General features: G+C 39.7%; 1 protein-coding gene across 2 annotated transcripts in view; it reads left to right on the plus strand.

Annotated features, from left to right (window-relative positions):
• The window catches only part of DMXL2 (Dmx like 2), a 641,271-nt gene that overhangs the window by 351,145 nt on the left and 276,419 nt on the right, over window positions 1-13,707 (plus strand). For both annotated transcript variants that reach the window (XM_053717470.1, XM_053717469.1), the window contains exons 19-20: window positions 3,971-4,081; window positions 13,527-13,696. In XM_053717470.1, coding sequence (XP_053573445.1) covers window positions 3,971-4,081; window positions 13,527-13,696 — 281 coding nt within the window. The remainder of the gene's footprint in view (window positions 1-3,970; window positions 4,082-13,526; window positions 13,697-13,707) is intronic.

Genomic DNA, 13,707 nt, shown 5'->3' on the forward strand with positions numbered 1-13,707 from the left:
AGTGGATGCATTGACACTTCCTTGGTGTTATCAACCTGCTTATATTTTCCCGTATCTAGTTCTTCTTCCAAGAGTGATCTCCAAAATCATCCTGGAGCAATCGTTTGTGCTGCTGGTGGCTCCAGCATGGCCTCACAGGTTTTGGTATGCGGATCTTGTTCGGATATCCAGTTGCCAAACTTGGCCACTTCCATTAAGGCCAGACCTTTTATCTCAAGGTCCGTTTTTCCATCAGGATCTCAAATCATTAAATTTGAAGGTATGGAAATTGAACGCTTAGTGCTTAGTCATAGAGGTTTCTCTGATTCTGTGATTAATACTATGTTGCAGGCTCGTAAATCTGTTTCTAGAAAGATTTATTATTGAGTTTGGAAGACTTACATTTCATGGTGTTCTTCTCATAAATTATCTTGGCATTCTTTTAGAATTCCTAGAATTTTACAGTTTCTTCAGGATGGTTTGGATAAAGGTTTGTCTGCAAGTTCCTTGAAAGGACAAATCTCTGCTCTTTCTGTTTTACTTCACAGTAAGATTTCTTAACGTCCTGATATTCATTGTTTTGTGCAGGCTTTGTTTCGTATCAAGCCTGTCATTAAATCAATCTCTCCTCCTTGGAGTATTAATTTAGTTTTGAAGGCTTTACAGGCTCCTCCGTTTGAGCCTATGGGGCATATGTATCAAGCTCCGAATGGAGCTTGATGCCCTGTGTTTCTGGCGAGCCTGCAGGCTCGCCAGAAACAGCAGTTATGAAGCAGCGGTCACAAAGACCGCTGCTCCATAACCTGTCCGCCTGCTCTGAGCAGGCGGACAGACATCGCCGGAAATCAACCCGATCAAGTACGATCGGGTTGATTGACACCCCCCTGCTGGCAATTGGCCGCGAGTCAGCAGGGGGCGGCGTTGCACCAGCAGCTCTTGTGAGCTGCTGGTGCAATGCTGAATACGGCGAGCGTATTGCTCACCGTATTCAGCGAGGTCTGTCGGACCTGATCCGCACTGTCGGATCAGGTCCGACAGACCTTGATAACTAGAGGCCTATGCATTCTTTGGACATTAAACTACTTTCTTGGAAAGTGTTGTTTCTTTTGGCCATCTCTTCTGCTAGAAGAATTTCTTAATCATCCGCTCTCTTGTGAATCTCCTTTTCTGATTTTTCATCAGGATTAGGCGGATTTGTGGACTTCATTTAAATTCTTACCTAAGGTTGTGAATTCTAACAACATTAATAGAGAAATTGTTGTCCCTTCCTTGTGTCCTAATCCTAAGAATTCTTTGGAGAGATCCTTACATTCTTTGGATGTGGTAAGAGCTTTGAAATATTATGTTGAAGCTACTAAAGATTTCAGGAAGACTTCTTGTCTATTTGTTATATTTTCTGGTTCTAGGAAAGGTCAGAAGGCTTCTGCTGTTTCCTTGGCTTCATAGTTAAAGCTTTTGATTCATCAAGCTTATTTGGAGTTGGGTCAAGCCCCGCCTCAGAGAATTACAGCTCATTCTACTAGATCTTCGTGGGCTTTTAAGAATGAATCTTCAGTTGATCAGATTTGCAAAGTAGCAACTTGGTCTTCTTTGCATACATTTACTAAATTCTACCGTTTTGATGTATTTGCTTCTTCTGAAGCAGTTTTTGGTAGAAAAGTTCTTCGGGCAGCCGTTTCAGTTTGATTCTTCTGCTTATGTTTTAAGTTTTTCTTTTCATTTATGAGAATAAACTTATATTTTGGGTTGTGGATTAATTTTTTTCAGCGAAAAATGGCTGTTTTTGTTTTATCCCTTTCTCTCTAGTGACTCTTGCGTGGAGTTCCACATCTTGGATATTGCTATCCCATACGTCACTAGCTCATGGACTCTTGCCAATTACATGAAAGAAAACATAATTTATGTAAGAACTTACCTGATAAATTCATTTCTTTCATATTGGCAGAGTCCATGAGGCCCACCCTTTTTTATGATGGTTATGATTTGTTTGTATAAAGCACAATTATTTCCAAATTCCTTTGTTGATGCTTTTTACTCCTTTCTTTATCACCCCACTACTTGGCTATTCATTAAACTGAATTGTGGGTGTGGTGAGGGGTGTATTTATAGGCATTTTGAGGTTTGGGAAACTTTGCCCCTCCTGGTAGGATTGTATATCCCATACGTCACTAGCTCATGGGCTCTTGCCAATATGAAAGAAATTAATTTATCAGGTAAGTTCTTACAAAAATTATGTTTTTTTTGTTATTTTCAAAATAACGAAAAAACACGTAACCGCCCGCAAGAAATAAATAATCCCAGTGGATTCCGAAAATGGCAGGGTGGATTCTTTCACCATCCTGCCATTTTCGGAATCCACCGGGATGCAGCTTTGCTGCATCCAGGTGGATTCTTTTGGCTGTGTGAGCAGCCAACATTCTTTTGGCTGCTTACCCAACCAACATTCCTTTGAGGATGCATGCGCAAATGGCGTTACAAACGCGATTATAGTATAGATTATTCACCATGTTTTCATAACCAACACTGTTATATTTTTACACTTTTTACCTCTGTGATTACCTTGCATCTAATCCTCTGCAAACTTTTGACAGACTTGCATTTTAGCCAATCATTGCTTTCTCATAAATATTTCCAAGGGAGTGAGCACAATGTTATCTATAGGGGACACATGAACTAGCTGTGTCTTGCTGTGAAAAACTGTTAAAAGGCCCTAATATAAGAGGAGACCTTAAAGGGCTTAGACATTAGCATATGAGCCTAGCTAGGATTAACTTTCAACAAAGAATACCAAGAGAAATTAGCAAATGTGATGATGAAAGTAAATTGGAAAGTTAAAAATTGCATACTCTGTCTGAATCATGAAAGTTTAGTTTTGACTAGACTAGATTTTTTTTTATCTAAATAAAATGCTTTTTGAGGAAAACAAAATCTATATAAGATCTCTTTAAGATACATTATACATTTGCAAGACCACTAGATGGCAGAACTATTTCCTGCCATGTAGTGCTCCAGATGCCTACCTAGGTATCTCTTCAACACAGAATAGCATGGGAACAAAGCAAATTTGATCATAGAAATAAATTGGAAAGTATTTTTAAGTGGTATGATCTGTCTGAATCACAAAATATTTTTTTTGAGTTTTTTATAAAAAATATAACCTATTAAAATGGAAAAGTTCACCTCCCATTAATTTCATTTCTTTCAATGATCTACTGTATCTATGCATATCTAATGATATATAATAATAAATAAAATAATCTGAAAATCTATCATTCTAAAAATAAAACCATGATTTAAATTAATGTAAATCTGTTTTACTGACTAGTGATTTCAATTTAATTTAAAACATATCCACCCTGGTTTAGATAACATTTGACTACAGCTCTTAGTTGTATTTTGTATGTTTATTTATGTAGTGTGTTAGTGGCCCTGCATTCAATGGCTGCCTTCTGTCTTCAGAGCTGGGGCTCACTAGCTTTAATTTTCACAATGGTGCTTATAAAATGTGATAGTTAAAGGACCAGTCAACACATCAGATTTGCATAATCAAAAAATGCAAGATAAGTCAATGCAATTGCACTTAGTCTGAACTTCAACTGAGTTGTAGTTTTTTTTTATAACAATTTTCAAAGTTATGTATATTTCCACTCCCCTTGTACCATGTGATAGCAATCAGCCAATCACAAATGCATATACGTATAGTCTGTAAATTTTTGCACATGCTCAGTAGGATCTGGTGACTCAAAAATTGTAAATATAAAAGACTGTGCACATTTTTTTAATGGAAGTAAATTGGAAAGTTGTTTAAAATGACATGCTGTATCTGAATCATGAACATTTAATTTAACCTGAGTGTCCCTTTAAATGACTGACAGTAGTCCAGTTGTAATGTATGTCCTTGTTGTCTGTCATAAATACTGTAGAACATTAAAAGATGATATGGCAGTGTTAATATTTAGTAGACCGTAATTAGAAGTCACTGTGTTTTCAGGAGGAGACAATCTTGATGAGTGTGGCCTCAGATATTTGCTCGCCATGCGTTTGCATACTTGCCTCCTGACATCGCTGCCTCCATTGTATCGATTACAGTTGCTCCACCAAGGTACGTCTATAAATATATTTTCATTACATTAATTCATTATAATATACATGTGTTCATTATTAAAAGGACATTAAACACTTTGGGATGTTAATATAAAATGGTAAATCATATATATATATATATATATATATATATATATATATATATATATATATATATATATATATATGTCTGCAATATACTTTCATTTTTTATTTTGTCCCCTTTTCCTGTAATTTCATTCTGAAATTCTGAGCTTTTCAGTTCCTTTTAGAAATGGAAGTGCAGAACACTGTTATATTCCACACAGCCATTGACTGCACACTCTAGTGACCTATTTATAACTGTCCCTAATTGGCCACAGCATGGCAGCCCCCGTTGTTTTATAGACACTAAAACTTTACACTTATTTTGTTAATGTTTAAACAGCTAATGAAACTTAAAAAATATATCTACATGTTATTCTCAGACTCATCTTTTCTTTGAATGCATCATTTTATCTATCATTTATTTAGTGTTTAATGTCCCTTTAAGCATGTTGTAATCTCTTATTTTAATATGTATCAATGTCTATTTATTTAGGTTTAACTTAAAGGGACTGTCTACTCCAATTTTTTTATTGTTTAAAAAGATAGATACATTTTAATACCCATTCTCCAGCTTTGCATAACCAATATTGTTATATTAATATACTTTCTAACTTTTAAACCTTCTAAATTTCTGCCTGTTTCTAAAACCCTGCAGGCTGCCTTTATCTTAAGGCACTTTTATAACTTTTCACAGAGAGACGCTGCTCGTTCATCTGTGCCATATAGATAACGTGCTCAATCCCGTGGAGTTATTCATGAGTCAGCACTAATTAGCTAAAATGCAAATCTGTAAATAGCACTGACATAAGAGGCAGTCTGCAGATGCCTAGATACAATGTAATCCTAGAGGTAAAAAGTGTATTTATATAACCATGTTGGTTGTGCAAAACTGGAGAATTGGTAATTAAGAGATTATCTATCTTTTTAAACAATAAACATTTGGAGTAGACTGTCCCTTTAAACTAATATTTTATAATTAAAAATGTGCATAGCTCTTGCATGCTTCAGTTCACCTGTTCACTCTGAGGTGTTTAATCACCATCAGGATTATTCACCTGTTGACTGAGAGGCCTTTTGAAATTAGCAGCAGGTAACTTGCTGTTTTCTTGTCAGAGCAGCACTTGGAAGACGCCAGTTAAGCAGTAATGATTGCATCTGTAAACAATTCATGATAATAAGTCAATTAGTTATAGGTGATTGGTGTAAGGTTACGTTGGATAACAATTCCTTTTAACCTTCCTCTACTGCATAGTCCACAAGTCTTGCCACTCACATGTTATTGCTCATGAGGATGAAAATTATAATATATATTTCTCTTGTAAGGTGTATCCAGTGCACGGGTTCATCCATTACTTGTGGAATATTCTCCTTCCCAACAGGAAGTTGCAAGAGGACACCAACAGCAGAGCTGTCTATATAGCTCCTCCCCTAACTGCCACTCCCAGTCATTCTCTTGCAACTCTCGACAAGATAGGAAGTATAAAGAGATATGTGGTGACTTAGTGTAGTTTTTATCTTCAATCAAGAGTTTGTTATTTTTAAACGGTACCGGCGTCGTACTGTTTTACTCGCAGGCAGAAATTAGAAGAAGAATCTGCCTGGAGGTGGATGATCTTAGCGGTTTGTAACTAAGGTCCATTGCTGTTCTCACGCATAACTGAAGAGTATGGGAAAGACTTCAGTTGGGGGAACGGTTTGCAGATTACCTGCCTTGAGGTATGTTCAGTATATTTATTTCTAGAGAGATAAGATCTAAAAATGCTGACAGAGCCTTGTATAATTGAGGTAAGCCTGATGCAGTGATTTAACAACGACTGGGATCATGCTTACAAAAAAGGGTAATATTCATGTTAATACTCATATTTCTTAGTGACAAAACGTTTACATGTTATATAGAAAGAATGTTTTTTCTCTGAGGGTGATAAATCGTTTTTTGGGGCCTAGTTTCCACATGGCTAGTCAGATACTCCTAGGAGTATTTTCTTAAGGCCCTCTGACATCGAGTGCATGGTGGGAGGGGCCTATTTTCGCGATCTAGATGCGCAGTTCTTATTCAGACTGAGACATCCAGCTTCCCTAAAGGAGTCCTCTAGCATCTGAGGACCACTATAGAGGGCTTATTTCTTCCCTAAATCGTATTTGAGGGCAGGTAGGAGCCACAGCAGAGCTGTGGCAAGGTGTTTAACTGTTTAACGTTTTTCAAATCCGGTTTGGGGCCTAAAGGGTTAATCATCCATTTGCAAGTGGGTGCAATGCTGCTTTAGTCCCTTATACACACTGTAAAAATGTCGAAGAGTTTACTACTTTTTAACACTGTTTTGCAGTTTATGTGATAGTTTTTTTTCTCTTAAAGGCACAGTACCATTTTTGTTTAATTGCTTTTTCACATTTATTAAAGTGTTTTCCAAGCTTGCTGGTCTCATTACTAGTCTGTTAAACATGTCTGACATAGAGGAAACTCCTTGTTCAATATGTTTAGAAGCCATTGTGGAACCCCCTCTTAGAATGTGTACCAAATGTACTGAAATTTCTATAAATTATAAAGACCATATTATGGCATTTAAAGATTTATCACCAGAGGTTTCTCAGACTGACATAAGGGAGGTTATGCCATCTAGCTCTCCCCACGTGTCAGAACCTATAACTCCCGCTCAAGTGACGCCAAGTACATCTAGCGCATCCAATGCGTTTACCTTACAAGACATGGCGGCAGTTATGACTAATACCCTCACAGAGGTATTGTCCAAACTGCCAGGGTTATAGGGAAAGCGAGACAGCTCTGGGGCTAGAACAAATACAGAGCTTTCTAACGCTTTAGTAGCTATGTCCGATATACCCTCACAATGCTCCGAAGCCGTGGCAAGGGAGTTGCCATCTGAGGGTGAGATTTCAGATTCAGGGAAGACGTTACTTCAGTCTGATTCTGAAATGACAGCATTTAAATTTAAGCTTGAACACCTCCGCTTATTGCTCAGGGAGGTTTTAGCGACTCTGGATGACACTGACCCCATTGTAGTTCCAGAGAAATTGTGTAAAATGGACAAATACTTTGCAGTGCCTGTTTACACTGATGTCTCTCCAGTCCCTAAGAGGTTTTCAGAAATTATTACTAAGGAATGGGATAGACCAGGTGTTCCGTTCTCTCCCCCTCCTGCTTTTAAAAAGATGTTTCCCATAGATGTCGCTATACGGGACTCGTGGCAGACAGTTCCTAAGGTAGAGGGTGCTGTTTCTACCCTAGCTAAGCGTACAACTATCCCCATCGAGGACAGTTATGCTTTCTTAGATCCTATGGATCAAAAATTGGAGGGTCTCCTTAAGAAAATTTTTATCCATCAAGATTTTATTCTCCAGCCTCTTGCATGCATTGCCCCAGTTACTGCTGCAGCAGCTTTTTGGTTCAAGTCTCTTGAGGAGGCTCTACAGGTGGAGACCCCGTTAGATTTAGACAGGATTAAAGCTCTCAAGTTAACTAATTCCTTTATTTCTGACGCCGTTTTTCATCTAACCAAACTAACGGCTAAGAATTCAGGTTTTGCCATTCTGGCGCGCAGGGCGCTATGGCTTAAGTCCTGGTCAGCAGACGTTACTTAAAAGTCTAAGCTTCTTAACATCCCCTTCAAAGGACAGACCCTTTTCGGGCCGGGCCTGAAGGAGATAATTTCTGATATTACTGGAGGAAAAGGTCACGCCCTTCCTCAGGATAGGTCCAATAAATTAAGTACCAAACAGAATAATTTACGTTTATTTTGAAACTTCAAAAGTGGCGCAGCTTCAGCTTACTCTAATGCAAAACAAGAGGGAAATTTCGCCCAGTCCAAACCAGTCTGGAGACTGAACCAGGCTTGGAACAAGGGGAAGCAGGCCAAAAAACCTGCTGCCGCCTCTAAGACAGCATGAAGGAGTAGCCCCCAATCCGGGACTGGATCTAGTAGGGGGCAGACTTTCTCTCTTCGCCCAGGCTTGGGCAAGAGACGTCCAGGATCCCTGGGCATTAGAGATTGTTCCCAGGGATATCTTCTGGACTTCAAAGCTTCATCTTTCAAAGGGGAGATTTCATCTCTCACAATTATCTGTAAACCAGATAAAGAGAGAGGCATTCTTACGTTGTGTTCAAGACCTACTGGTTATGGGAGTGATCCACCCAGTTCCAAGGGAGGAACAGGGGCAGGGCTCCTATTCAAATCTGTTTATAGTTCCCAAAAAAGAGGGAACTTTCAGACCAATCTTGGATCTCAAGATCCTAAACAAATTTCTCAGGGTCCCATCCTTCAAGGTGGAGACTATCCGAACCATCCTCCCTATGATCCAGGAGGGTCAATATATGACTACTGTGGACTTAAAGGATGCTTATCTCCACATTCCGATTCACAGAAATCATCATCAGTTCTTCAGGTTCACCTTCTTAGACGGGCATTACCAGTTGGTGGCTCTTCCCTTCGGGTTAGTCACGGCACCAATAATCTTTACAAAGGTTCTAGGGTCCCTACTGGCGGTTCTAAGGCCACGGGGCATAGCGGTGGCTCCTTACCTAGACGACATTCTGATACAGGCGTCGACTTTTCAAATCGCCAAGTCCCATACGGACATTGTTCTGGCCTTTCTGAGGTCTCACGGGTGGAAGGTGAACAAAGAAAAGAGTTCTCTCTCCCCTCTCACAAGAGTTTCCTTCCTAGGAACACTGATAGATTCAGTAGAAATGAACAATTTTCTGACAGAGGTCAGGTTATCAAAGTTTCTAACTTCCTGCCGTGCTCTTCATTCCACTTCTCGGCCGTCAGTGGCTCAGTGTATGGAAGTAATCGGCCTAATGATAGCGGCAATGGACATAGTTCCGTTAGCTCGCCTACATCTCAGACCACTGCAACTTTGCATGCTCAATCAGTGGAATGGGGACTACACAGATTTGTCCCCTCTGCTAAATCTGGATCAAGAGACCAGGGATTCTCTTCTCTGGTGGTTATCTCGGGTCCATCTGTCCAGGGGAATGAGTTTCCACAGGCCAGAGTGGACTATAGTGACGACAGATGCCAGCCTTCTGGGCTGGGGCGCAGTCTGGAACTCCCTGAAGGCTCAGGGTTCGTGGACTCAGGAGGAAGCCCTCCTTCCGATAAACATTCTGGAACTGAGAGCGATATTCAATGCTCTTCAGGCTTGGCCTCAACTAGCTGCGGTCAGGTTCATCAGATTTCAGTCGAACAATATCATGACTGTAGCCTATATCAACCATCAGGGGGGAACAAGAAGCCCCCTGGCAATGTTGGAGGTTTCAAAGATAATTCTATGGGCAGAGATTCACTCTTGCCATCTCTCAGCTATCCATATCCCAGGAGTAGAGAACTGGGAGGCGGATTTTCTAAGTCGGCAGACTTTTCATCCGGGGGAGTGGGAGCTCCATCTGGAGGTATTTGCCCAGCTGATTCAACTATGGCGCAAACCAGAACTGGATCTGATTGCGTCTCATCAGAACGCCAAGCTTCCTTGTTACGGGTCCAGGTCAAGGGATCCCCAGGCAGCGCTGATAGATGCTCTAGCAGTGCCCTGGTCCTTCAGCCTGGCTTATGTGTTCCCACCATTTCCTCTCCTCCCTCATCTGATTGCCAAGATCAAGCAGGAGAGAGCTTCTGTGATTTTGATAGCACCTGCGTGGCCACGCAGGACTTGGTATGCAGATCTGGTGGACATGTCATCCCTTCCACCATGGACTCTGCTGCTGAGGCAGGACCTTCTACTCCAAGGTCCATTCAAACATCCAAATATAATTTCTCTGCGACTGACTGCTTGGAGATTGAACGCTTGATTTGATCAAAACTTGGTTTCTCCGAGTCGGTCATTGATGCCTTAATTCAGGCTCGAAAGCCTGTCACCAGGAAAATCTATCATAAGATATGGTGTAAATATCTTCATTGGTGTGAATCCAAGGGTTACTCATGGAGTAAAGTCAGGATTCTTAGGATATTATCCTTTCTCCAAGATGGATTGGAGAAGGGATTGTCAGCTAGTTCCTTAAAGGGACAGATTTCTGCTCTGTCCTTCTACACAAGCGTCTGGCGGATGTTCCAGACGTTCAGGCGTTTTGTCAGGCTTTAGTTAGAATTAAGCCTGTGTTTAAACCTGTTGCTCCGCCATGGAGTTTAAATTTAGTTCTTAAAGTTCTTCAAGGGGTTCCGTTTGAACCTCTGCATTCCATAGATATCAAGCTTTTATCTTGGCAAGTTCTGTTTTTGGTAGCTATCTCTTCGGCTCGAAGAGTTTCAGAGTTATCTGCCTTACAGTGTGATTCCCCTTATCTGATCTTCCATGCAGATAAGGTAGTTTTGCGTACCAAACCTGGGTTTCTTACTAAGGTGGTATCTAATAAGAATATCAATCAGGAGATTGTTGTTTCCGTCACTGTGTCCTAATCCTTCTTCAAAGAAGGAATGTCTATTACACAATCTTGACGTGGTTCATGCTTTAAAGTTTTATTTACAAGCTACTAAGGATTTTCCTCAAACATCTGCATTGTTTTTTGTCTACTCTGAACAGAGGAGAGGCCTAAAGGCTTCGGCATCTTCTCTTTCCTTTTGGCTGAGAAGCATAATCCGTTTAGCTTATGAGACTGCTGGCCAGCAGCCTCCTCAAAGAATTACAGCTCATTCCACTAGAGTGGTAGCTTCCACATGGGCTTTTAAAAATGAGGCCAGATTTGTAAGGCGGCGACTTGGTCTTCGCTTCATACTTTTTCTAAATTCTACAAATTTGATACTTTTGCTTCCTCCGAGGCTATTTTTGGGTGAAAGGTCTTGCAGGCAGTTTTGCCTTCCGTTTAAGTTCCTGCTTTGCCCCTCCCTTCATCCGTGTCCTAAAGCTTTGGTATTGGTATCCCACAAATAATGGATGAACCCGTGGACTGGATACACCTTACAAGAGAAAACAAAATTTATTCTTACCTGATAAATTTCTTTCTCTTGTGGTGTATCCAGTCCACGGCCCGCCCTGTCACTTTAAGGCAGGTGTTTTTTATTTTTAAACTACAGTCACCACTGCACCCTATAGTTTCTCCTTTTTTCTTGCTTGTCTTCGGTCGAATGACTGGGAGTGGCAGTTAGGGGAGGAGCTATATAGACAGCTCTGCTGTTGGTGTCCTCTTGCGACTTCCTGTTGGGAAGGAGAATATCCCACAAGTAATGGATGAACCCGTGGACTGGATACACCACAAGAAAAGACCAGATCGGCTTTATGTTACAAAGGAATCCCTCCGCAAATATTTGAAAAATATTTATCTTACTAGACTTCTTTACCACCCCTAAATGCAGACGTATTAGACGTCTTATCAGTTGACACTCAAAAGGCGTTTGATTCAATTACGTGGGACCATCTGTTCCATACTATGAAAATGTTTGGCTTTAGAGATTATTACTTAAATTGTATCCGGGCCATATACACAAATGCATCTTCAATGTTATTGGTTAACGGCTCGCCTACCAAATCTTTTCCTAATACTACGGGAACATGACAAGGATGTCCAATTTCTCCCCTTCTCTTCAACATTGCAATTGAACCATTGGCATTAATGCTTAGAAAAAACTAAAGGGGATTTCTTTGGGAGTTAAACGTCTTAATTACTATTATATGCAGATGATCTGTTATCTCTTTACAATACTCAAATAGAGATTCCTAAGATTTTAAATATAATCTTTGAATTTGGGTCCTTTTCGGGCTATAAAATCAATGTAACCAAGTCAGAGCTATTATGGATAAGTACACCACTGCAGATGGATTATGTACCTCCCTTTAAAATCGCAGAAAAATTTATAACATATCTTGGAATTAAAATTAGTATAAATTCTATGAATTGGTACAATCTGAACTATACTCCTTTATTATTGAAAATTAAAAATGACTTGATGAATTGGGCTAATTTGCTTTTGACGATTACCGCAAGAATGAACTTAATCAAGATGATCGTGTTGCCCAAATTGCTGTATTTATTGCAAAATATTCCTATTCTTATAACAAATACAGATCTCAAATTTCTTGACAGCTGCATTAGGACATTTATTTGGGGCTCTGGTAGAAAGAGGATAGCCTTGCATAAACTAGCTCATTTTAGACAATTCGGAGGTTTAGCACTCCCAATATTTTCTATCTATAACAGAATCTGTCTTGCAAAGGTTGCTATGGACTGGCTTACCGGCGGGAATTATGTTGCATTTTTAGAAGTAGATAAAAAGTTAATGTATCCTTTCTCACTAAGCGCTTTACTACATTGCCATAACAAATTTATTCAGGATAAGATTAAGAAGTTTGAGTTAAGATTAAGTTAAGTTTGAACAGAAACCTAACCATCTACAGATAAATTGCTACTGAATGTGATGCATACTTCAGCCCTCCCTTTACCCCTAATCATTTGTAGGTTTATTTCTACTTCACTCATAGTGACTGATTCCCCTATGGTAAGGTAGGTATAAAATCTGGCTAGTTAGAGGACTTGACATGTTTAGTTAAAGGGCCATTAAATTAAAAAAATGACATGCTCAAATTTATTAGAGCATATAATTGTAAGACTAGCGACACTTCACACTGTATTTAACCTTTGCATCACACAGAGCAGTTGTTTTCAAAGTGTGAGGCGGGCCTCCCCAGGGTGCCCGGGCCTAGAGCATATAAGGTGAAGTGTGGGAGCAGTTACGCTTCCCACTATCCAATAGAAGTCATAAGCAGCAGCGGACTCTTACAAAACATAGAACAGTTTTTAAGAATTAACGATACCTGCCATGTTATGGTGGAATAAGGCAAAGGGCAGGATGTAGTTGGACAAGTGGCACTGAGATCAAAGTCGCTTAGAAACTGTTTTGCGTTTGTTGTCTTGGTTAGTAACTTGTGTTTAACACAGGAGTAACAAAGTGCAAGTTGAAACGTGAGTGAAGCTCTCTTTTGGTTGAGCAGAATCAACTATTCAGAGTAGTGGGAACCCCGGGTCAGATGTAAATTCCCCAAATTAAAACTAAAAGTAAATATTACAATTGTCTTTAAAGAGAAAAAAAACAAAGTAACATCTGTTATTGGTGGGGGGCACGCTGTCTTGTAACTTTTTGTCTGGTGGTAGGTCCACCACCTAAGACTTTGAAACATGTGAAATATAAGCTGGGCTCTATAATGTCTATTCAACCATAGCTTTTTGTATGATTTCATTTTAATTTATATTTGTTTTGTTTTTTCTTTTGTTTTCCCAATTTGACAGAGTACATCCCCTTTCATACTGGGTCATCATGGTTTTCACATTATGTGTCTTTTAGTTAGATGCTTGTCTTGTATAGGTACATTTCTACTTTATAAAGTGTTTCTATTGTTTCTGGCTTAAACGCATGTTAAATTATTTTCTTTTTTTTTAGGGTTATCCACTTGTCATTTTGCTTGGGCTTTTCACTCAGAAGCTGAGGAGGAATTAATTAACATGATGCCTGCTATTCAGAGAGGGGACCCCCAGTGGTCAGAACTTAGGTCAATGGGTGTTGGATGGTGGGTCCGGAATATAAACACACTCCGGAGGTGCATTGAAAAGGTATATGAAGT

This window comes from Bombina bombina, chromosome 6 (genome assembly GCF_027579735.1).
Source record: "Bombina bombina isolate aBomBom1 chromosome 6, aBomBom1.pri, whole genome shotgun sequence".
Taxonomy (NCBI): Eukaryota; Metazoa; Chordata; class Amphibia; order Anura; family Bombinatoridae; genus Bombina; species Bombina bombina.